This window comes from Nanorana parkeri, unplaced genomic scaffold (assembly GCF_000935625.1).
Source record: "Nanorana parkeri isolate BGI_ZX_2015 unplaced genomic scaffold, ASM93562v1 scaffold2195, whole genome shotgun sequence".
Classification (NCBI taxonomy): Eukaryota; Metazoa; Chordata; class Amphibia; order Anura; family Dicroglossidae; genus Nanorana; species Nanorana parkeri.
In genome coordinates this window covers 1-24,365 of record NW_017308463.1, presented here as the reverse complement: position 1 = coordinate 24,365, position 24,365 = coordinate 1, and the positions used below count along the sequence as shown (strand labels likewise).

Sequence of the window (24,365 nt, the reverse complement as noted above, 5' to 3'; positions counted from 1 at the left end):
GGATAGTTTAGGTAAGTCCTCAATTACATAGTCGAGGTTGATCTAAAACTGATGGTATGGAAATTGTATGGTCAGATGGTAATATGTGGTGAGACTAAAGCTAGCCATAGACACAGGAGGATGTGTGATGGTCTAGGCAAATGCAAGCTTAGGGTGATCAAGCATTCATGTTTACTCAATGGAGTTGAGGTGGGAGGAGCATTCAGACACCTTAGACACCAGCCTATTTAGGCAGCCATAAACATTATATTGTTGTAATGAAGAAACATCTAAAACCATCTTTATGAAATATTATTTTTCCTTGAATAGATAAAGAAAGTTCCAATGATTTGGTTAATATGATTAACACTACTAACCTTGATACACTGTTTGAGGTAGTTAAATACTGAGGCTTTAAGGATGAAAGTTTCTCCTCTCACTACAGAATACGGGAGGGCGAGATCCACAAAGAACGGCTGGAAGACTCGAAGAGAGGCAGGAGGAGACAGGCCAAATCCACTCTGACCCAAACATACGGCCCCGGCATTCCAGTCTGTGATGGTGTCTGGTGCCTTGTGATGGAGGTCAGCATTGCCAGAGTCTCTGGAGAAGACAAAGAATGAAAAATAACACACAGTCATACCAACAAAGCAAACAGTTAGAGAAAGTTGGGGAAAGCAAGGGGCAGTTTTTAATACTGGCCTATTAGTTTCTATATTTCATTAACAAGGAGAATGAAGAAAAGAAGGTAAGTGGTTGAAAGGGACAGATTTTAATCCAGTTTTCTTAGCTGCATTTTGGACAAAGCATCCCCAATAAAAGTTATGCATAAGAACTGTAGAAATGTGGAGCTGCTACTAACAGCAACAAATATCTCCCCAAATGTTCCCCTATATTCCCCTTCCTCCATTTTTTACATACTGGGGTTTATTTATAAACAATTCACTGGGCATAGAATATCTATGAATGTTTGTTTTGGGCGAATAATGCCCAAAATTATTCTTGATATATTTTCCCCAGTTAGGATGTAGTGTGTTGTAATATTATATTATGGCCACTTGAAGGTGCATAGGAAGTGAAAACTAGGGATGAGCTTCGCGTTCGAGTCGAACCTATGTTCGACTCGAACATAGCATGTTTGAGCGTTCGCTAAAAGTGTTTTTTTCATTGATACATGTCCCCCAGGGCAGTACCCGGATCCCCATACACTTTTTATGGCCAATAAATTGCATATAAGGCTTCAAAATGGGGACATTTAAATTTCCGAGTTCTACCCCCATAGACTTGCATTGAGTTCTAAGTTCGAGTTAGAACTTTTTCCATGTTCGAAAGTTCGAGTTAGAACCGAACACAGGGGTGTTCGGCTCATCACTAGTGAAAACCTATGTCATATGCTCTTATGCTCTTTGGCTCCATCTAGTGGCCATAATATATTATTACAACATACTACATTCTAACAGGGAAAAATATATTAAGCACATTCGTTTTTGCCATTATTTGCCCACAACAAAGATTCACAGATATTCCGAGGGTGAAGGACCCTGCCAATGGTTTACAAATAGACAACATAGTACACGTTATAATAAGCAAGTATAAAATGGTACCAATAGTACCATAGTAAAAGAAAACATTAATCACCAATCCTTGGTTTTAATAGGTGTTATGAGCAACAATACTGAGGTAAACCCAATAAAAAAAAGGTGTAATATATTGCACCTTCTCCTGATAAGTCTGTAAATGTGGTGGCTGCAGTGTTTTTTTTTTCTCCAAGATTTTTCCTTTATTTTCACCCAGTTAAACAATCTACTCTATCGTTGGAGGAGCTGTGTTGTCACCCTATGCTGCGCCTCTCCTCATTTCTCTTACAAAGAGGGGGGGTGTTTTGTAGTTTACAGAATATAACTATGGTTTGAGACATCAGTTTACTGCACAGGAAGTCACAAGGACACTTCTATCTGTCAAGGTCAAAAAAAAAAATTCTTAGCCTGAAAAAAAACAGTAATGCAGTCCCCATCTAAGGACCGATAAGTTGCAATATTCTTTAAGAGACACTGCCCAGTCCCAAAATGTTTTTTTCTTTTTCTTTTTTCTTATGCATTTCGAATAGACTAACTTCCTTATACACACACAGGATGTGTGAATATTATCTCATGCAAGTTTGAGGGTGCCATCCATCTTCTCAGTACACCATCCACTGTGAATTGCACGGCTTGTGAGAATGGTTAATCTATCTTCTATGATTTTCCGTTCTGCAACCAGCCAACAGTGCCTGGATTTGTCTGAGATGGGCCACAATCTGGTTACAACCCTTACATATTTTAGACCTACTTTCTGTCCCAGTAACAATGGCCGCCAGTACAGAGTAAAGCAAATCCTCCAAACATGGACACAAAACTCAATAGAGGTTTTCATCTGCTTTTCCTCTAGCTAAAACAGGTTTTGTATTTCCACTTTACATGAACTCTGCTTTTTGGGTTGAATGTACAAGCGGAGACTCACCCTACTGATATAAGTTCCCATAGCCAGGTTTCAGGAAAATATATTCGAACTTTCTCCTTTTCTTTCTCCTCTACTGTCGCCAACCTGGGTATGCTTTCTGGCATTATGTTTCCAGGATCAGCAAGAGCAACTGAAAAAATTAAGAACAGGTTTCTAAGTATATTGTATGCAGGTATATGTGTACTATTGGGGAAGAAGGGGGTGGGCTGTGTATTGAATGTGACTATGCAATCATCTAACTGATTTTGTTGCCGTAGCAACCATTTTTTGTTTTTTTTCTTTATCTCTCAGGGATTTTTTTTTTATCAGGGATTTCTTTATCTCAGGGATTTCTTTATCCTGGCTAGTGTGGTCAACTGGGACACTTGAAAGCAAGTATTCCCAATGTAACAGTGTCTCCTGGTCTCAGATTTCCTCAGATTTCCTCCCGACATTACTATTTCAATTTAAGAGCCCATACACACTGTTGCAAACACACAATAAGTCACATTACACATGTTTATACAATGTAGTTCTATTCATGCTTAATGGCACCCCAATGATCCCTGCAATAGTGTTGCTGCACAGTGTAATGCACGGTGATGCACATCATGCATTGTGGTGCAAGCATTGCAAATAAAGGAAGATGTACAAGTGCCGTCTGGTACGTTGCCAGCCTATTCAAACGAATGGGTTGCCTTAATGCAATGCATGTTAAAGCACAAGTGTTATTACAACACACCAAACTAGACATGTAAGCCGTCAAAAAATGTGTTTTGCTTTGTTTCAGGTACATTCAGATTTTGTGTTGTTTCATATTAGTGATATTCATCACTAATATGAATTTTATTTTTTTCATTTTGGAAATTCAGATGCATTTTTTAATTAAAAAAACAACTAATTTAAAGTGATATTAAAGCCTCCTTTTTTAAAAAAAAATATTTCCTACAAGGAGACCCAGCTTTGCTTGAGGCTGTTGGCGTTTTTCCTTAAAAGTTTTTAATTCCTCGTTTTCTAGTGGGTGCCCGCAGCAATCTTCCCCCTGCCCCCTGTACAGGTGACACCATTGTTCTAATGGAGGCACCCGTGCACGCTCGTGCCCGCAGTGGCTGTGTGCGTCTATAGACACACACAGCCCTGTGGCAGCCCACGTCCCTTCTCTCTTTGATTTATGGCAGAAGAAGCCTATGGCTCCTCTGCCATCAGTATCCTCCCCCCGCAAACAGAAAGTTCGAGGAACGGAGGATCGCTTTGGAACCGACGGCGGGGATGAGCTTAGCTGACAGGTAAGTGTGCTGGATACTATGGGCCATATTTACCCTAATGCAAAGAATGCATTAAGTTAAAAAAATTCCCAGACCTTAATACTACTTTAATTGAATCAATTTAAAAAACAAAACAACATTGGGTCCCCCTCCCCGACCCCCCCCCCAAAAAAAAATCATACCAGGCCATTTAGATCTGGTAGTAATTTTAAGGGAGGACTCCACACCAAAAAACCAAACCAAAAAAGCGTGTCCCCCTAAAATCCCATTCTACACCCTTGATCTAAACATTGGCCTGGCAGAGCAAGAAGGGGGGGAGGGGGGGGGGGAACAAGCGTGCACCCACCTGCCTGCACCATACCAGGCCACTTGCCCTCAACATGCAGTATGGTCATGTTCCATTAGAACATGTTGATGAGGACATTGGCTTCTTCCCCACAACACTAGTGGTTGTGGGGTCTGTGGGCATATGGGCTCATGGGAATTTGGGTGCCCACTTTGGGCACCCAAATCAGAAGAGGGGCAGACCTAAGAGACAGCATTTGTCTCATTTGGAAATTCGGATGCATCCAAATGTCCGAATCCATGACAATTCCTTCAAATTTGCATTCAGCACGAAACAAAATTTACATGTCTACACCAAACAGAATAAGGTATGAATGAGCGTTACATGAGAGATGTTGGGGGCCCTACACCTCTCCTTTTCGTGCATGCATCCACTTTTATGACAGCAGCTATATACAGTATATGCAGGCTCAGCTATATTGTCTTATTCTACAATCTTACCAATTGGTTTTTGGGGTCCTGCAGGTCTTGGAAGCCCTGGAAGCCCTGGCATAATTGCATAATCTGCATATATAATATTGTGACATTCCATGGGTTTCTTAATGTCTGCACTTGTTAGTATTTTACATTTGATTGTCTGTGGTGTGTAAGAAAACAAATCCAACAATGGAATTTCAATATAAATGACATAGGCTTTGGGTTCAGTATTCTGAGACATGCATTAAAGCAATGACAATATCAATAGCACCTTGTAATCAATTACATTTTATTGTACAATGCTCTTCCTTTCTTTATCAAACTTTGCAGTAAATCTGAATGTGTGTGTCCAGTGGTTCCACACCATTTCAGGAACCCCTTCTGCAATACATAGCAATCCATTATCTCAGCTACTTCATATAGTTCAACCTTCTTCTCCATTTCATCCACACCCTAAGTCTTTTAGTGGTCTTATTCCTTCACAAACTTTTCTATAGCTTTCATATTACCTTACATCACTGATTAACTATCTTATTCTTCAGGATCCTTTCATAATATCTGCATTTCTGAGCTTTCCTGAGCACTTAATCCTGTGGGTATTGATATATAAACCCCGGGGGGTATGCAAGTGTTCCACCATCGTGGAGTCAACAAACATGAAAAGCAAGAGAATTTGGTTCTCCATGCAGAGTAGGAAGAAGGTAATAAGAAAAAGTGTTGGCACCCCTTGCTAATAATGAAAGACTTCCTCCCAAATCATGAGGATTTAAGTAACTGTTAATTGTGAAGGAACTTTCATTTCAGTAAATCAAAAAGTGTATAAATAGCCAACATGTTTTATTTTTAGTTTGATATAAAGTAGGGAAGGAATAAAATTACTGTCATGTTATTTTTGCCATGTCTGTATACTGTTGGGGAGTCTTCAATTCCTGTTCCAGAGATGCAACCGGAAGTTAAAGTAAATCTCCCAAAGAAGAGAATGCCTCTCTTAGATAGCTGTCACCAGAACAGGTGACTCAATTGGAAGGTTTACCCCCATCTCTTCTGTCTAAGACAATGATCACCAGTACAAATAGAGGGATGAATCTTTCCAGAGGGACACAAACAGGAATAGAAACTTAACAGAGCATCTGACCCTGCCCTACTATAATCAAAAGAAACCAAAAAAATGTGCCTTTGCATACACAACTGAAGTTATATACTCCAGTCTCTCCTTACACACCATGCAAGAGAACCTGTCTGAATGTAATGTGAGTGCTTCAATAGATAGAGGGTATAAACCTCAGTAGAGAGGTCTAGATTGAAGAGTTGGCTAGGACTAAATGAGAAGAAGAGAATGTTGATCTGGCAGCCTTTGCACTGGGAATCATTAGTTCTGCTGCAGGAGGCATAAAGGGAAAGATAGGTGATTGCTATCTGCACCGGAGAACCACTAGTGGAAGGTGAAGAACACCCAGCCTAGTGACATTCTATCCAAAGACAGAGGAGGCATGTTAAATCAATTACACCATGAGGCATTTGGCCGTGGAATTTGACATGTCTGTTCAAAAGCAAATGAGAGATGCTAGTGAGAGGCATCTAGGAAAAAGAATCCCACTCTGCTGTAACGTGACCACTAACTTAACAAGGCTTTCTTCCTTCTCTATAGCTGCTGCTAACCACCCTCTTAAAATTATATACTGTATATGTTATTTTCTTTTTTAATAGCAACACAAGCAAGTGTCAGTTTGCTACCTCATAGGACTGGATGGTGCTTTGACCAACTATGACAGCATTTTCAGGCGGCGGTGTGGGTTAGTGATGACAATGATAGAGGTGGAGTCTGTGTTTGTACTGTGGTGTCACGGATGGGTTGCAGAGAGCTACAGATTATTTAGGCTTTTTCCTTTGCATGAATGTCAACCTCTCAACTCTTGTAAATCAATTAAACATATCAACAAAATTGGGGCTTCAAAGGTATCATACACTACAAGACATTTTGTAAAAAAGATATTAATAAGATTATATTATATTACACATATACAAAATCAGATAAAATCATCCCTCCAACCATGGCCGAGCAAACTCCAACGAGATCCTCAGCAAGAATAACCGTACAAGGTATAAACTATACTTTGTGAAGTCACAACCGTGATCCAAGTATGAAGCCATGGTAAGTTCAATGACCAATAGTCTCTTGAGGTCTCATTCTCTACTCATTTCGCACCCATATGGGGGTTGCTCAGAAGGGAGATGCTCTTGTCTGCTTACATAGCTGGGGGGATGAAGGTCAACTATAGTGCTTAAAAAAAAAACCAATACCACCACAGCAGAAGCTGGCTGAGAGGAATTCTCTATAAATGTGTAAATATGGCGTGACTGTATCACGTTTAACACATGTCAGCTTCAAGCATCGCAGCTTGTTGTTATTAATAAAGCTAGTATATTTTATCCTTTTTACAAAATATCTAATACTGTTAAAACAAAACTTTGTTGATATGTTTAATTGATCTTTATATATATGGGGGGATGTTATCAATATAGCCCTGCACATTTTGACCATTGTTTGTTGAACCTCAACTCTTGTAGGTGATAGTTTGGAGCACTTTTTGGTGACAATGCATGACCACAAATTCCTTATATACCTTGTCAGAAAGGTGTCAGGATAATAGTTTCATAGAGCACTTGTGTATCAAACTGAGAAACTTTTGAAATGGCTTATAGGTTCTCTTTGAGATCCATTGGCTCAATAAATATAGTCATCAGATCATGATAAACAGTGATATCCCTGTTCTGGGCTCATGTCTCAAAAAGCTTGGTACTTAACCTATCCTGCAGGCAACATCCTGGTGACGCTGTTCAGTTAAAACTTGGTTGAGTGGCTTTTATTAATACTTTCATGGCTTTCACAAACCTCATTCCAAAAGACTGATGTGGTATAACCTCACTGGTGTTAGTAAATTAGTATCACTGGTCTCTAAGTCACTTTTACAGTCATATGTGGAGATGGATATACCTTTAGCTGCTAACAGCAACAGGAAATGTGCCTTATTTATGATATTTATCGTATAGCTTTATTTTCCAAAAATATACAGTATGAAAACTGTTGCTCTGCTTCTTCAATTTTGTAAAATGTATAACATTGTATAACATGTGATTTTTCTTTAACAATTTATAGTCATATCTTTGAATCTGTTTCTATGTATACCTTAAAGAAGCTGTACACATCCACATACTGGTCATCTCTTGATGGACGAAGAGAAGGATGATGCAAGGGATGAAATGGACAATGGTCTTCGTGTTCTTCGATGCGATAATCATATTTGCCATCATCCCGGAATGGAAACAGATTATAAACCTTAAAAACAAAACAAACAAAATGATGGAAAAATATAAAAAGGCACGCTAAGAAGAAGGCCAATTACTCATTTCTATTTTGTAGATCCACCACTCACTTTGTCGGCAGTCAGCTCCTTTTCTGGTTTCATCAAGACCACACTCTGATCCACTACCCTGAGACCACAGAGAGAACCAGGAGCAGCCTGAACCTGAAGAGACACATCCAGGCCCGGAACCACCTCTTTTGGAGAGAAGCCGATTGATACCTGGCAAGGGGAAAGAACAATAGCACAGAGTATTAAAATAAAAGTAATATGTTTATTCTTCTGATTATGTCTGCAAGAAAAAAACAGCTTCTACGTGTTCATCCTCTGTGGTATGTGGTCTGTATGGTTTATACTCCAACCTTTTCGATAAAGGAGCACAAAAAGCAATGGTGAGGTGCAAAGTGTAGTGACCAAAAACATCCTGGAAATTTCAAAGATCTGACTGCAGTAAATTATGCTGCCTACCTAATTGTAACTGCACTCTGCAAACCCTCCTTGAATCATGCTAATGAGTAAAGCCTGTGCCACACTGCACGCAAAGCAGCATAGAGCAGTGGTGTGCGGACCTTTGTGTGCGGTGTGGCATGTATTTTTTACTCTGGCGCGTCATCATGTGAGAGCTCGCAAAGGACATATGGCAATAGGAGGAGGTCTTAGAGACACTGGGGGTGATTTACTAACCTAAACACACACACACACACCAGGTGTGTGTGATTTTCACACAGCAAAACGTATTTATCAACCAAAAAGCCTCTAAAAGCATATTTCCACTAATGCCATATATGGAAAAATCATGCACATGACGCATATATAATGCTGCTTCACAGTTTAGACAAAAATGGTTAGCTCATGCATTTACATTCCTGCATTCATCAACGCAAGCAACATAACATAGAGCTAATTTACACCACATTACCTTGCAATTCATTGCAGGGCTTTGCACAACACACCTGCTGGGTGTGTACACACTACAAAGGTGTTTCGATTCCTCCCATAGATCATGCTGGGAGGGAACACACTACAGAGGTGTATACACATTCGTGGTGTGTTTAAAAGGTTAGTAAATCAACCCCACTGTGTAAAATATGCATCTGATTAGTATATTTGCAATAAAAACAAATGTTCCAGTAAAGAGATGATGGGTTACTACTAGAGGTGTACCGAAATGAAAATTTCAAAACCGAAATGAAAAACAATGTCAGGCTGAAACCGAAAATGTTTTTTATTATAACTTTTTCAAATTTGTTTATATTTTATTTATTCATTTTTATTAAGTGTTTTTATTTTTTACTTTACTTTTAGGGCTTCAGAGAAATAAGAGGGGTCTAAACAGACCCCTGATATTTCCCTTTTAAAAAAGAAAAAGAAATTGAGGACACAGAGTCCACTATACTGAGTTTTCCTTTTCTTTCATAACTTGAGGACATAGTATGTTTACTATATCCACAATCATGAATGAACAGGAAGTGCTCTAGATCACTTCCCATTCATTTATAATTGGGGACACAGTGAATATACTCTGTCCTCAATTATTTACAAACACTCAGCAATCACTGATCACTGAGTGTTTGCACCCGCTCTCCATTGACACTGTCAGAAGACTGGGCAGGACGTTGCGGGAGGAGAGCTCAGCCTCCTGTGACATCAATGGCTGTCTCCGCCCACACCGCCACTCTCCTGATCTGTGACAGGAGGCTGGGGCCTCCTGTGACAGTTTCTCTCTTACTCGCTGGGACACAGAGCAGCGCCCAGCGGGGAGGAGAGAATTCACGGATGCACCACTATTTCGGCCAAAAAATTAACTTTTGGCATTTTGCCAAAAGTGTCATTTTTGGGCGATATGCTTCAGCAGACGATATATCTGTGCATCCCTAGTTATTACCTCTATTACCATTCTATACCTGTTTGTGCCCTTAAAGTGACATTAAAGTAATTATTTTTTCCCCTCCCCCAATGTTAATGTCAGCACTTACCTTAAATTATGTCTCTTAATCCGATCTTCTTCTTCTTTCCTGTCGTTTTCAGCTGTCCCTCCAGCGTTGCTTCGGGTCTCCGATCCAGCGATGTTTCCTCTGTGCTTGCTGGCACTTCCTGTCCCACGGTGTCTGCATGCGGGTGCACGCTGCCCATAGACTCACCTTGTGTCTCTCCTCGTCTCCCGGTCGAAAATCTGAACTGCGCATGCGACTGCCCCGAGATGCTTTTTCAGATTTTCGGACGGGAGCGCGCAGCGAAGACACAGGTAAGTATTAACCTCTTTTAAAGCGGGGTTTGTTTAAAAAAAAAAAAGTTGTTGCATATATCTACTGCTTGCTAGCAGTAGATATATGCAAAAAAACAGAGGGTCTAATAACCCTTTAAGAGGGAAAATTCTCCATACTCCCTTGCCATATAACAAGAGTCAGACAAGTCAGGAACAGAAGATAAATTCATTGTGTGGGTGATAGACATTTAAAACCTGACAGGAATTCAACCCTTCTCCACTCTATCCAAAAAATAATCAAATATTTTAGCATAAATTGGACTTTAGGTTTTCATACACCACAGAACACAGAGCAAGCATTAGGCTCAGACCACTCACTTTATTCTGCAAGCATTGCTGTACTTTATAGTTTGCCGAGTCGGCCAAAATATCTCCATCTGGTAATATGGTATACACAAGTGCCCGAAACGTTGAAGATGTCCCTGCACTTAAGGAGAGCTTCAGTGTGGCCTTGCCATGATGATCTGCAGCAGATGAAGGGCACACAAAGAGGCAGACTGATCATTCTATGTGTATTAGTTGCACAGATATATTTAATATCCACATGATGTTTAAAATCAGATGCAGACACAGCAAGAAATTAGATTTACTGTATGGTCTTTGTGGTGCCACAGATTCTCTCGTAAAATCTTCCCAGCCAGGCCCATGCTCTCCACTCTTATTTCAGTCATATGGAGAGCTCTGGAGTATGAGCACATACCTTGGACTAACTCTCCATAGGACTGAATAGGAGTGCAGGGCCCATGCACAGGCTTGGCTGGGAAGATTTTAACAAAAGATCATGCATCACCTATAAAGGCGATATCTTGTAGTATTTGGACAAATGAGTACAAGGCTAGGTGGTGGGGGAGCTAAAATTTGGAAAGGGACTACAAAATAAGGGCAACTGCACCAAAGGTCCATGAACCAGAATGCAAGGTCGGCTTATTAAGTAGTGGCTCACGCTTTTAGGGGTAAAAAAAAAACCTGTGGAGAAACGTTTAAAAATATAAATATGCCTTACACCTGACTTCTGCACAGGAGTGAGTGATGTCACCGGCAACATTTTAGGAAAGCAGGAGCATCTCATGGTTGGTCTCATGGTTCCCAGGATCTCGCTGGATAGATCATAACATCACTCATATGCTGGCACAGCGGGCAGAAGCTAGTTGAAAGCTAAGCATATTTGTTAACTTTTCTCTATGGGTTTTTTCTCTAAAAATCTGATTTTACATGAGAGGTGGGCCACCTTTTATTATGCTTGAAATATATAAGCAATTATTTATCTTACCTTCATTTTTATTTTCTGTGCTGATTTTAAAAGATCCATAATGTTGTATGGAGCCTTTAGAAGTCACCTTTTAAAATATAAAAGAAAATGACTACATATTAAAAAATGAATTAATACAGAAATAAGTTGTGTAACACATGCTGGTGCTGTATGTGCTATAGTGGAGGGTTTGCACAGTGGTTGCTATTATATTGCAAAGATAGCCGGTAATATTGTCAACTGTCTACAGCTACTCGATTTAAGTTAAAAAATGGCATAGCAAATATCAGTTAGGAGAAAAAGTCAATAGAACTAAATCTATTAACCTTTGAAAAGGAGAAAAAAGATGAGATGTGATCACTATTTAAAAAAATATAAATGGCCTATCAAATTCAGAAGAACACTCTTTGATTTGAAGTAACAGCAAAAGACATGAGACCACACCTTGCAACTAGAAGAAGATAGATTTAATCTCCAGTTCCATCAAGAGCTCTTTACTGTTAAACCTGTGAAACTGTGGACTAGTTGGACATGGAATTAGTTATGTCAATCACAGTAGCATTTACATTTTTTATGTTGAGAAACAAATCCCCTCAGGGTAATTAATGTGCATAGCAAGGATTTTAACGAATCCTTATTACAGAGTTCTACCTTTTTCTGTTCTGAAGAATATTTTACAATGTCCTTTCCAGACTGATTCCTGATTCCTGATTCCTTGCAGTGCTCTAGTGTGGAAAGTTGAAGTGTTGGCATCCCTTTGGTAGTAATTAACCCCTTAAAGTGTACCTTTACCCCCTTTCACATAAAATCACAGCAGCATGCAGCACTGCATGCCGATTTAAAAATGTATTACATTCATAAGTTAAACAAATATATTTCTTATTTACTAACAAATAGAATTCATCCTCTTCCTGGTCTACTTCTGGCACAAATTATGTATGTACCCAAGCATTGCATCCTGGAAAGTTTACATCAGCAGAGCATTGCTGGGAAAACCCCTACCCATTCACTAAAGGATTAAATAAAAATGTAAATGAAAAGATCAGACTTTTGAAAAAAATCCTTTATTTGAAAAAAATATGAATCCACTGACATAATCCAGGGTCAATCACCAGTGATGTCCATGATGACGACTCCTCGATGAAATAAAAAATAAAACAAAAAATAAATAGAAATCATTTTTTTTAAACGACGACCGCTGTCCCGTCTGCTCGCGTCTAACTCCCCCTGCAGAATGTTATTTTGACAGATGCCAGCAACATATAAACAGCTAGTTCCGCCCAACTCTTTACAGTTGTACGGCATCTGACAGGTGAGCCATGATTGGGCAAAGTCAATCATGGCTCTTACAGAGTATTAGGCCCTGATTGTGCAAAGTCTTGCACCTGACCTGTGGTCAGGTGCAAGACTTTAGGCAATCAGGGCTTCACAGGGAGCAGTGCCTTGTGACAGTTGTGCCCTGACAATTTGTGTGTTCGCCGGACACACGACTGCCGATGTTTGAGTCGAACTCACGTTCCACTCGAACATCGAGCCCATGCCTACCCTCTCATGTGATCCAAAGAGAAAACAGCCTCAGGCTGCCTCATTAAAGGGATGGCCCTGATAATAATGAAAATCATGGTACCTGTGCAGTTCCTGTGTTCATAGCCAGATTTAGGGAACTGCTTCCTCTTGCTTGCAGCAAGCTGCGGTATGATTTTTTTTTTTTTTTTAAAGAAGGGCAGGGTAATTTTGTGTAAATTGCAAGAAGGAAAAATTTCAGGGTGGGTGTCATGATGTTCACTTCATGTGTGACAGTGGCCCAGAGTCTAAAGAGCTGCAAGATCTGTGTACAGCCATAGAGAGAAGAAGGGTGCTCAAATCAAAAGAACAGCTTCACACTTTTTAACATGTAAAACAACATCCTAAAAGCACAAATCACAAGTATGTATTTAGCTGTTTAACCAAAACTCGACATAATGCAAAAAGATTCTCACCAGATAATGTAGGTCAAGGTGGCCAGCGTCATTCGTCAGCTCTGTGTGTTTAAGTATATATTCCACCTGCACCTCGTGTTGCCCCTCACATGGCAGGACTGTGTCTAAGGAGTGAAGCTTCAGGAAGCTCTTATTGCGGGAGTAGAAGTGTTTAAGATCCAGACTTGCCATACCATACTCAGGGAATATGTTGTCGGACAATTGCCACATATACTCGAAATTTGTTCTTGCCTTTGATATGAAGACAAATAAGGAAACTTACAAAAATGTACGTGTTCAAAACAAATACTTACATTTCAGATAAAAAATACATTAGATTATAAAATTATGATATTTAAATATAAATGAATAATAAACATTAAAATATAAATAATATGGACAAATATATCTGTGGGGGCCAAACCATCACTTCCAGGACTCCTTCTTCTTCATGCTGAAGATAGTTCTTAATGACATTGGCTGCATGTTTGGGGTTGAATACATTTGGGGCCAATCTCATGCCTCCCTGATGTGGAAAAGTATCTGCTTGTATTTCTTAGCTCTGAGGACACCATTGATCCTGACCAAATATCCAACTCCTTGGAAGAAATGCAGCCCCAGACATGCAGGCAACCTCCAGCATGCTTCACTGTTGCCTGCAAACACCTTAAAATTTTGAGAGTTTCCCGCTTATGCACGTGGAAGATGTGGTTTTAAAATGCTCCCCTCCTGTCAAAGGGGAAGTGGTTAATGGTATCCCGAAACTGTTACTTTCAAGGCATGCCAACTGTCAGGGTTGCCAGAGTGCCTATTTCAGCTCTCAGTCAAACTTTCAAGCCCTGAAATGGTTGGTGTCATAGCTGATCACATGTAGAGCACCATGGCAACTACAATCCAGATAGAGGCTAAGATGGCACCTTCTTTGACTGTAAAGGATAAGAGGATGTAGTTCCGCTTTAAAACTACAAGGAGGATTTATGGCCCCTAAAATCGACTCATTCAGTGCAGTTTTTGATGTATTTTAACCAGTTTGTTGCTTTTTTGTCTATCTACTTTGCACCCTTTATATGATTAAAGAGGACCTCCTGGATTATTAAAAAATAACTCTTGCAGTGGGGTTACCCCCACACTGCAGGATGTAACTGCTTTCGTCTGGGGGGCAAAAAAAAAAGAAGAAAAACCTGATCCTTGTCCTATCTGGCTGCTAGATCAATCCCTGCAACCTCTTCTACCCCGGGCTCCAGCAGTCTAAGGACCTGTGATGTCATCACATCTAATACAGCAGGTCTATTAGACGTGAGGATGCCAAACGACATACCACAGCCACATTGGAAGAGGGGAGCACTGAGCAGGACAGAGGATCAAGTGAGTATGTCTTCCTCATTCCATCCCCTAAAGAAAAACAAGCAGTAAGCCCTTGCATTGTGGGGGTTGCTCCACGGCAAGGGTTAACTTTTAAAAATCATGGAGATCTTCTTTAAAGCTGAACTCCAGAAATGATCTGTTCTTAAAACTTACATTGGTTCAGCTGGGTTACACCTAATTCTTCAAATTTCACATCTGGAGGGTGCTGGGGATTCAGAAACTCACTGTAGTGATCTGTGCTTCATGTGGTCAGAGTTGGTCTTTTCAGAACAACTTGCAGTCTGTATACTGAACACAGGGAATAGCTTGCTCTGCACCTCTGCCATTCACAGAACGTCTTATATTTTTTTTAATGAAGACCTATCAAAGCTCACACAACCTGCTGATAGGAGAACTCTGACTAACCACAGGACATGTGGAACCTTTGCACAGAGACCTCTGCTTCTACGCAGAGAACAAGGGTCCTTCACATTCTAAAGGAAACAAACTGCAATGCACATCTTCACATAATGGAATGTATTTAGCTGATATAAAGTGATAGTTCATCAGGACTTCAAAACTAGACATGCAACATACAAGTGGTTCACATCTGTGCCTTGTGGTGTGCCCCAAAACAAAAGTGTTGCAATGGACTGCCCAGGTGTGCTGGGGCACTGCAATACACCTAGCATTTAACATTGTGGCAATGCGCAATTCAAACGTACATTACCATAGGGCTCTAGTGTGAACGGACCTTTAAAACTGTTCAGCGCCAGGGAAATTGTGTAGAGAAATAAGAGACATTTTATAACTAACCCCTTACATATAGACTAATAGATGCACCAATATACAAACAAATTTTAGTACCGTTAAGATTTTACTTCCCTTCCAACCATTAGTATCGAGAGTGAAAGAAGCTTGCCCATTGTCGTCTGTCACTAAGGTGTCGTTGATCGGGTCTTCATAACTTGTTAGGTAAACATTAATGCCTGGTATAGGGTTATCACCAACATCCACCACTTTAATCTAAAAGAAGACACAAGAAGATACAATCAGTTGGGTTACAGGCTTAATACTTACTATTGGTCGTGATTTTATTTTATAGAGAATTAGTACAATGCCAGAAATAAACAGGAGACCTGTACATGAGTCCTCACAGTCACAGAACATTATTTTAGTGGCTTTTCTACTATTTACTCATTACTATTTGGTAAATTTATAACCAACTCGCAGAGCCATTATCCAGCATCTGCCAAAAATTGAAATAGACCTGGTGGGCTGCCCTTTTAATTCTCTACACCTTCGAGGGGACTGGGAACTTATTCCATGGAAACACAAAGTATGCTATGGTGCTGCAGTGAGAAATGGACATAGTGATAGATGTGCCTTACACAGCTTTTTGAAACACAACATAAATATACAAAAATATTTGTATGTTATGAATTGTAAATCTCCACTTGGGGCTAGGGATGAACAGATACCAAGTACTGTACATGGTACATGTACAAGTACAGATACTTTTTCAGCTACTTGATTAGAGAAAAACTCAAAACTTAGGAGGCAGCTGTCATTTTTAAGGAGCATTGGCTACAGGGATCCTAGGATTTGTGCATCCCTGTTTGCCTGTTTTAATGTATGATATATATATATATATATGTGTATATATATATATATACACATACACACACACATATATACATACTGTACATGCATACACTATATTATCAAAAGTATTGGGACACCCCTTCAAAACACTGGATTCAGGGGTTCCGTGAAATTTCCTTGCTATTAAATATTTCTCGGTCACCTGTTAGTGGTATTATAACAACGTGGAAGCAACTGGGAACAACAACAACTCAGCCACGAAGTAGTAGGCCACGTAAAATGACAGAGCGGGGTCAGCACGTGCTGAAGCGCATAGTGCACAGAAGTCGCCAACTGTCTGCAAAGTTAATAGCTACAGACCTCTAAACTTCGTCTGGCCTTCAGATTGGCACAACAACAGTTCGTAGAGAGCTTCAAGGAATGGGGTTCCATGGCTGAGCAGCTGCATCCAAGCCTTACAACACCAAGTGCAATGCAAAGCGTCGGATGCAGTGCTGTAAAGCACGCCGCCACTGGACTCTAGAGAAGTGGAGACGTGTTCTCTGGAGTGAGGTATAACGCTTCTCATTCTGGCAATCCGATGGACGTGTCTGGGTTTGGCGGTAGCCAGGAAAACAGTATTTGCCTGACTGCATTGTGCCAAGTGTGAAGTTTGGTGGAGGGGGGATTATGGTGTGGGGTTGATTTTCAGGGGTTGGGCTTGCCCCCTTAGTTCCAGTGAAGGGAACTCTTAAGGCATCTGCATACCAAGACATTTTGGACAATCTCATGCCCCCAACTTTTCAGGAACAGTTTGGGGATGGCCCCTTCCTGTTCCAACATGATTGCGCACCAGTGCACAAAGCAAGGTCCATAAAGACATGGATGAGCAAGTTTGGGGTGGCGGAACTTGACTGGCCTGTACAGAGTCCTGACCTCAACCCGATAGAACACCTTTGGGATGAATTAGAGCAGAGACTGCGAGCCAGGCCTTCTCGTCCAACATCAGTCCCTGACGTCACAAATGCGCTTCTGGAAGAATGGTCAAACATTCCCATAGACACACTCCTAAACGTTGTGGGCGCCTCCCTAGAAGAGTTGAAGCTGTTATGGCGGCAAAGGGTGGGCCAACTCAATACTGATACCTACGGACTAAGACTGGGATGCCATTAAAGTTCATGTGCGTGTAAAGGCAGGTGTCCCAATACTTTTGGTAATATAGTGTATCTAGGGATGCACCGATACCATTTTTTCCAGACCAAGTACTTGTCATCACAAATACCAATTACTGATTTTTTTACATTTTTTAAAATTTATTTATTGTCATGTAACAGTTTTTCTAAAACAATACAGACTAATGATTTCAGGGCAGTGGCAAAGCACCAGGGCACAGTCGCAGCTGCAACCAATGCAACCCTCATAGTTCTCGTGAAAGTGCCAAGTATCGGCACTGGTATCTGAACTGAAATGTGGGCATCTAGTTGGGGCCACTAGATGGAGTCTTGATGGACAGGCAGATTGAGTTAGGAGGCCTAAGCACTGCAGGAAATTGTTCAAAATGGCCAGACCCACACTTACTTTAGTATTATATTTTAACATTAACTCAGACACCAACTCGACAGAAGCTTGTTACTTTATTGTGCATGTCCAAACTTTCTTTATTGAGGAAAAACTTTCTCTAGGGTTTAGGTTTTTGAGATTAGGGATGGGCCCAGTGTTCGATTTGAACATGAGTTTGAATCGAACATCGGCAGTTCGAGCGCTTGTTCGAATCGAACATCGGGATGTTCGCGGTTTGTTCGACTACGGACATTCCATAATACAAAATGCCCACTGAAGCTCTGATTTGCTAAAGTCTTTGACTCAGAGGGCTCACGGCTCAGTGGAGGAGGGGCCTGAAGGAGAAAGTTCTCTATCAGGTCCCCCCATGCTAATTGACAGCAGGCAGTGGGCGGGTGCAATAGCCAGCTTGCTATTGGCCAGACGGGGGAACGGAGAAGCCGACAGACCAAGGGAAGACAGCAGCAGAGGTACGGGGGCAGCGGAGCAATGCAGAGGTCTGTGTCCCCGCTGCCTCCGCCAACACAGGTGGGGAAAAAAGCGGGGATTTGAAGGGACACAGGCCGCTGCAGCCACATGTACCGGCAGCTGTATCTGGGGTCGAACATTCGACCCCCGTACACTTACATTGAGTTTGAGTTCGTACTCGAACATTTCGGCGGTTGGAATGTTCGAGTACGAACCGAACACGGAGGTGTTTGGCTCATCCCTATTTGAGATCAGATAAATAAGTTCTAAAGCCAGCCACTAAAATCTCAGTGTTAAAATGTTATTATAACTTCAAAAGTTGTTCTAGGTCTTTTTTAATTTGAAGCTTTCATTAAAATAATTCCCAGTGATCTTCTATGAAGGTCCTTAAAGGAAAACTATGGGGTTAAGGCTTTTCCCCATAGTTCTCCTTAGGGTAATGGGAGGACACAAACTAGCATCCTCCCGTCACCCTAGGCTCAGTATACCGCGAGCTACTAAGACGCCGTAGCTGAAGCGGATCCCGACAGCTGGCTCTGCCTATCTAGAGGCCGAGCCAGTTCCTATCTAGAGGCCGAGCCAGCTGTACCCGCCCCCTCCCCCGTCCGTTCCGCCAGTCGGCACTGACGGATCGGAGCGGGGCAGGGGGAATCCAGCCCCTCCCCTGTCAGGGCAGAGAGCCGTGACAGGATCGAGAGGTGGGCGAACGCCGGTATGTGTTCGCTCACCTCCTGATCTACTGAGCCGACCTGTGACAGTCTCATTGTCACAGGTCGGCTAGAACTATGAGGATGAGTGAAAAACACCTCATAGTTCTTCTTTTAAGCACTTCTTGCAATGGGATGATCTCCCAATTGTACTTTTCTCATGACAGAGTCACTATAAAATCAGTCTGAGATCAGTTTGAGCTTTCATCTTTATTTCTTTATACAAATAAATGTCAATGTATTCCAAATGTAAAGTGTGTGGCAAATGCATGGCAAACACATTGTAAAGGCATCTCAAAAACCCATGCATACTAGCCTTAAGGGGACACTAAAATCAGGAGTTTAATCTTAAAATGCATTCAAGTACCAAAACTATTAACAGAAATGTATGTTATTTGTGTATCATTCAGCTATAGACCCTCAAATCATCTCTGGAAATGTGTCGACACTGACCTTCTTTCAGGAGGGTGGTCTCTGTGTGTGTTGTAAAGTATCCACTGCTCCAAGCTCACTACCATGATGGACTACAATCTCAATACAAATTAGTAAGCAAAACATGAGATTGTAGTCTATCACAGGAGCGAGCTTGGAGCGGTGACTACTTTACAACATGCACAGGGGCCTTGGAGAACAAAAGTATCCACCATCCAGAAGGAAGGACAGTGTCAGCTCCAATTTAGAGATTATCTGAGGGGCTACAGCCGAGTGATACACAAATAAGATACATTTCTGTTAATAGGGTACTTGAATGCATTTTTAAGATTTAACTACTGAGTTTAGTGTCACTTTAAGAAGAACTTACCTCAAACTTTTGACAATATTAGGCTTAGTTCATAAAGCTCGTAGAACTCATGTGGTAGGTTTTATCATTATCACTATTTTCAGCCGTGTGACTGTTAATGCTGAAAATAATGATCTTTATAGTTTAGTAAATTCAGCTTGTTTGTGTTAGTGCAGAGACTCACCACTCCAGTGTAGGGGATCCCAACTTTGTAGTTATTGTCAGCATTAACAAACGACACCTTATTGATTATGTTGGATACACTAGTTTGGCTAGTTGTAGATAACTCAATTCCTGCCAAAGGAAACATTGAAAATAAAAAAGAGATAACATACACCTTCAGCCAATCAGGGGATTAGAAATGTAATCTTAAAGAGACTCTGTAATGGTTGTGTGTGTGTGTTTTACCCACTTGAAGACCAGGCGTTTAGACCCCCTTCCTGGGCAGGCCATTTTTTGGTAATCAGCGCTGCGGTACTTTGACGTTTATTCCGTCATGCAACGCTGTACTGAAATGAATTTTATACCATTTTTTGGTGACACATAGAGCTTTCTTTTGGTGGTATTTAATCACTACTACGGGTTTTATTTTTTACTATTATTCTTTTACATTATGTTAGGAAACATTTATTATTACCCAGTTTTTTGGTAAAATATAAAAGTCGGAGTCACGTCGGGTAAATAGACACGCAACATGTCAAGCTTTAAAATTGCGCGTACACGCGACATCGAAGATGACCATCAGCAACCACCAGCTGCCTCTGGCATCCTGCTATCAGCATAAGCCTATCCAGTGTGTCAAGCAGTCATACCAGGCACAGGCACTCGTGCCCAGTGGTGACTCTAAGAGCAATATATAGGGGGGGCAAATAAAATACCACAGTTAAAATGGGGGGGCACTAATAATTTTAACCACTAAAAAAACCGAAAGAAGTATATATAAATAAAATTACAAAATACGAGAGTAATGCGGTATGCAATGATACCTTTTTATTGTACTAACCTAATACTTAGAAGACAAGCTTTCAAGAGTTTCTTCCTCAGGTATTGCTTCAGACTTGAGAAAGAGGAAAACTCTCAAAAGCTTTTCAATTTCAGCAAACACCAGGGCTGTGTAAATAATAACCTATAGCGATAGAGGACTACAAACCGCCTCAATACATTACACAGTAATGCAAAATACCACCAGCTGTAAAGGGACTACAAATCCCAGCAATACATTATACAGTAATGCAGAATACCATCATCTATAGAGCACTACAAATCCCATCAATACATTATACAGCCTTGCGGAATAATACCATTAGCTATAGAGGAATACAAATCCCAGCAAAACATAGAGCAATGCAGAATAATAGTATATACATTTGCCACATACCCTGTGCTGCTGCTCTACTCTGGGGTTCTGGCCTAATGTATTGGGCAGAGCTTGTCAGGAGGGGTGGGGAGGGTCTTAGTAAGGGAAGGGAAGATGTGCGGGTGGCGGAAGCGCTGTAAGCAGGCATTGCGTGGCCCCCCAGAAGGCTGCCGCAAGGCCCGCTGCCGGACCGAAGACACCCAAGTCAATTTGAAAAATGTAAGGGCTGGTATCGGTTTTTAGTATTGGGACAGAGGTCAGTTAAAGCGCAGAGTGCATTGGTCGATAATGTATCGCAGAGTGCGGAGGACAGCAATGCAACGAAGAGTTCGTAGGACAGCAATGTAACGCAAAGTGCGGAGATCAGTAATGTAACGCAAAGTGCTGAGGTCAGTAATGTAATGCAGAGTGCGGATGACAGCAATGTAACGCAGAGTGCAGATGACAGCAATGTAACGCAGAGTGCGGATGACAGCAATGTAACGCAGAGTGCGGAGGTCAGCAATGTAACGCAAAGTGCGGAGGTCAGTAATTTAATGCAGAGTGCGGAGGTCAGTAATGTAACGCAGAGTGCGGAGGTCAGTAATGTAACGCAGAGTGCGGAGGTCAGTAATGTAACGCAGAGTGCGGAGGTCAGTAATGCAACGCAGAGTGTGAAAGACAGCAGTGTAACGCAGAGTGCGGAGGACAGCAATGCAACGCAGAGTGCGGATAACAGCAATGTAACGCAGAGGGCGGAGGGCAGTAATGTAACGCAGAGGGCGGAGGGCAGTAATGTAACGCAGAGGGCGGAGGGCAGTAATGTAACGCAGAGGGCGGAGGGCAGTAATGTAACGCAGAGGGCGGAGGGCAGTAATGTAACGCAGAGGGCGGAGGGCAGTAATGTAACGCAGAGGGCGGAGGGCAGTAATGTAACGCAGAGGGCGGAGGGCAGTAATGTAACGCAGAGGGCGGAGGTCAGTAATGTAACGCAAAGTGCGGATGACAACAGTGTAAGATAGAAAGGGACTTACAGTTTTGATGTATAGATCATGTGCTCTCTCATGCCCTCTTCTTCCTCTCCGGGTGGTCAGTAATGTAACGCAAAGTGCGGATGACAGCAATGTAACGCAGAGTACGGAGGACAGCACTGTAACGCAGAGTGCAGATGACAGCACTGTAACGCAGAGTGCGAATGACAGCAATGTAACGCAGAGTGCGGATGACAGCAATGTAACGCAGAGTGCGGATGACAGCAATGTAACGCAGAGTGCGGATGACAGCAATGTAACGCAGAGTGCGGATGACAGCAATGTAACGCAGAGTGCGGATGACAGCAATGTAACGCAAAGTGCGGATGACAGCAATGTAACGCAAAGTGCGGATGACAGCAATGTAACGCAAAGTGCGGATGACAACAGTGTAAGATAGAAAGGGACTTACAGTTTTGATGTATAGATCATGTGCTCTCTCATGCCCTCTTCTTCCTCTCCGGGTGGTCAGTAATGTAACGCAAAGTGCGGATGACAGCAATGTAACGCAGAGTACGGAGGACAGCACTGTAACGCAGAGTGCAGATGACAGCACTGTAACGCAGAGTGCGAATGACAGCAATGTAACGCAGAGTGCGGATGACAGCAATGTAACGCAGAGTACGGAGGACAGCAATGTAACGCAGAGTACGGAGGACAGCAATGTAACGCAGAGTGCGGAGGACAGCACTGTAACACAGAGTGCGGAGGACAGCACTGTAACGCAGAGTGCGGATGACAGCAATGTAACGCAGGGGTCGGATGACAGCAATGTAACGCAGAGTGCGTATGACAGCAATGTAAAGCAGAGTATGGAGGACAGCACTGTAACGCAGAGTGCGGATGACAGCAATGTAACGCAAAGTGTGGATGACAGCAATGTAATGCAAAGTGTGGATGACAGCAATGTAACGCAAAGTGCGGATGACAGTGTAAGATAGAAAGGGACTTACAGTTTTGATGTACTAGATCATGTGCTCTGTCATGCCCTCTTCTTCCTCTCCGGGTGGTGGGTGGTGGTGGGGTGGGGGCAGTGATGTTTCTCCCATGTGAAGCCCCAAGCACCCTTGATGCGTCTTCTCTGTCCCTACTCTGCTAAAATACTGCTAATACACCCCCCATGCACAAATAAAATAATACACTTCCCCCCACACACATTTTTCTGCACTAGACCTTACGAGTGATCCATCATTCGGCCGGAGCTCAGAACTGACAGAGCTCCGGCTGAAGCTGACAGGTGCAGCTCTGCAGTCTGCATCTGTCAGAGATGCAGACCGTGTAGCTGCTCCCGCAAGTCGGGCATGCGGTCCGTGACAGTGTGTCCGACTTGTCTCCGACCGTCAGCTGGAGAGAGACCGCTGCCGTACTGTGAAGCTGTGCGGCAGCTGCCATTTTAAAGGGGAATCAGCGGGGGGGGCAAGGAATAACCCCCTTGCCCCCCTGTAGAGACGCCTATGCTCGTGCCCCTCTCTGTCTGCACAACTACTGTTCCCATCTCCAGTGGGGCTCAGACGAGAGCAGCAAGGGAAGGCCTTCCTCGTCACTTCAGGCTCACACCAAGCTAGGTGACAGATTTGCTGCAGTCCCTAATGATACAAAACACACACTTTGCTCCCAGTGTCTAGATACCACGCATGCTTTTTCTTAGGTTCTTGAAGTCACATTATTAATTTATTACGATTATTACTGAAAAGAAAGGTACTTTGTTACTCTGAAGTTGAAAACACAATGCTAATTCTATTTTAACAGTCTGTATCCATTACATGTCCCCTTTCTAAGTGTGACAGAAGAAAGTTAAAAGCAGAAGTTACCCGTTCCACTATCAGTGATGGTGGCTTCTCCTTTCAGAACCTGCTCCATGCTGATGCTTTTCAGCTTAAAGACTGTAGAATTAACTTCTATGATATGACATCCTGATCTGTCCAACTGAGAGAGAGACACACAAAGTGAATTAGTTAGTGACCTTAGAGGTGACATTTCTTTAGCTCAAGTCTTTCCTCTTACCACATTCTTTTCAGATATTTACCGATCCTCCGCTTGGCTACACAGAGAGCTGCTGTCATCCTCTGAAACTCACAGGATGACAGCATCTCCGACTTCCTCTTCGCTTGCTGCTCCTCCGTGCACACTGCCCGGCCATCCTGGATGACAGCCTCCTCCTCTAACCCCCCCCCCGCCAGCTGCAGTGCTTCATTTTGTCAGAACTATTGGGCAGAAAGGAATCAATTTCAAAGG

The 24,365-nt window shown here is 42.1% G+C and overlaps 1 protein-coding gene across 1 annotated transcript in view; it reads right to left on the bottom strand.

Moving 5' to 3' along the window:
• Window positions 1-24,270, bottom strand: part of LOC108801015 (alpha-2-macroglobulin-like) — a 47,507-nt gene extending 23,237 nt beyond the window's left edge. The window contains 12 exon segments of the mRNA XM_018572985.1: window positions 357-582; window positions 2,479-2,608; window positions 4,509-4,644; window positions 7,672-7,821; window positions 7,919-8,068; window positions 10,431-10,576; window positions 11,383-11,449; window positions 13,341-13,571; window positions 15,531-15,689; window positions 19,948-20,057; window positions 23,942-24,056; window positions 24,208-24,270. Of these exon segments, the coding sequence (XP_018428487.1) occupies window positions 357-582; window positions 2,479-2,608; window positions 4,509-4,644; window positions 7,672-7,821; window positions 7,919-8,068; window positions 10,431-10,576; window positions 11,383-11,449; window positions 13,341-13,571; window positions 15,531-15,689; window positions 19,948-20,057; window positions 23,942-24,056; window positions 24,208-24,270 (1,683 nt within the window).
• Between the last annotated feature and the right edge of the window lie 95 nt (window positions 24,271-24,365).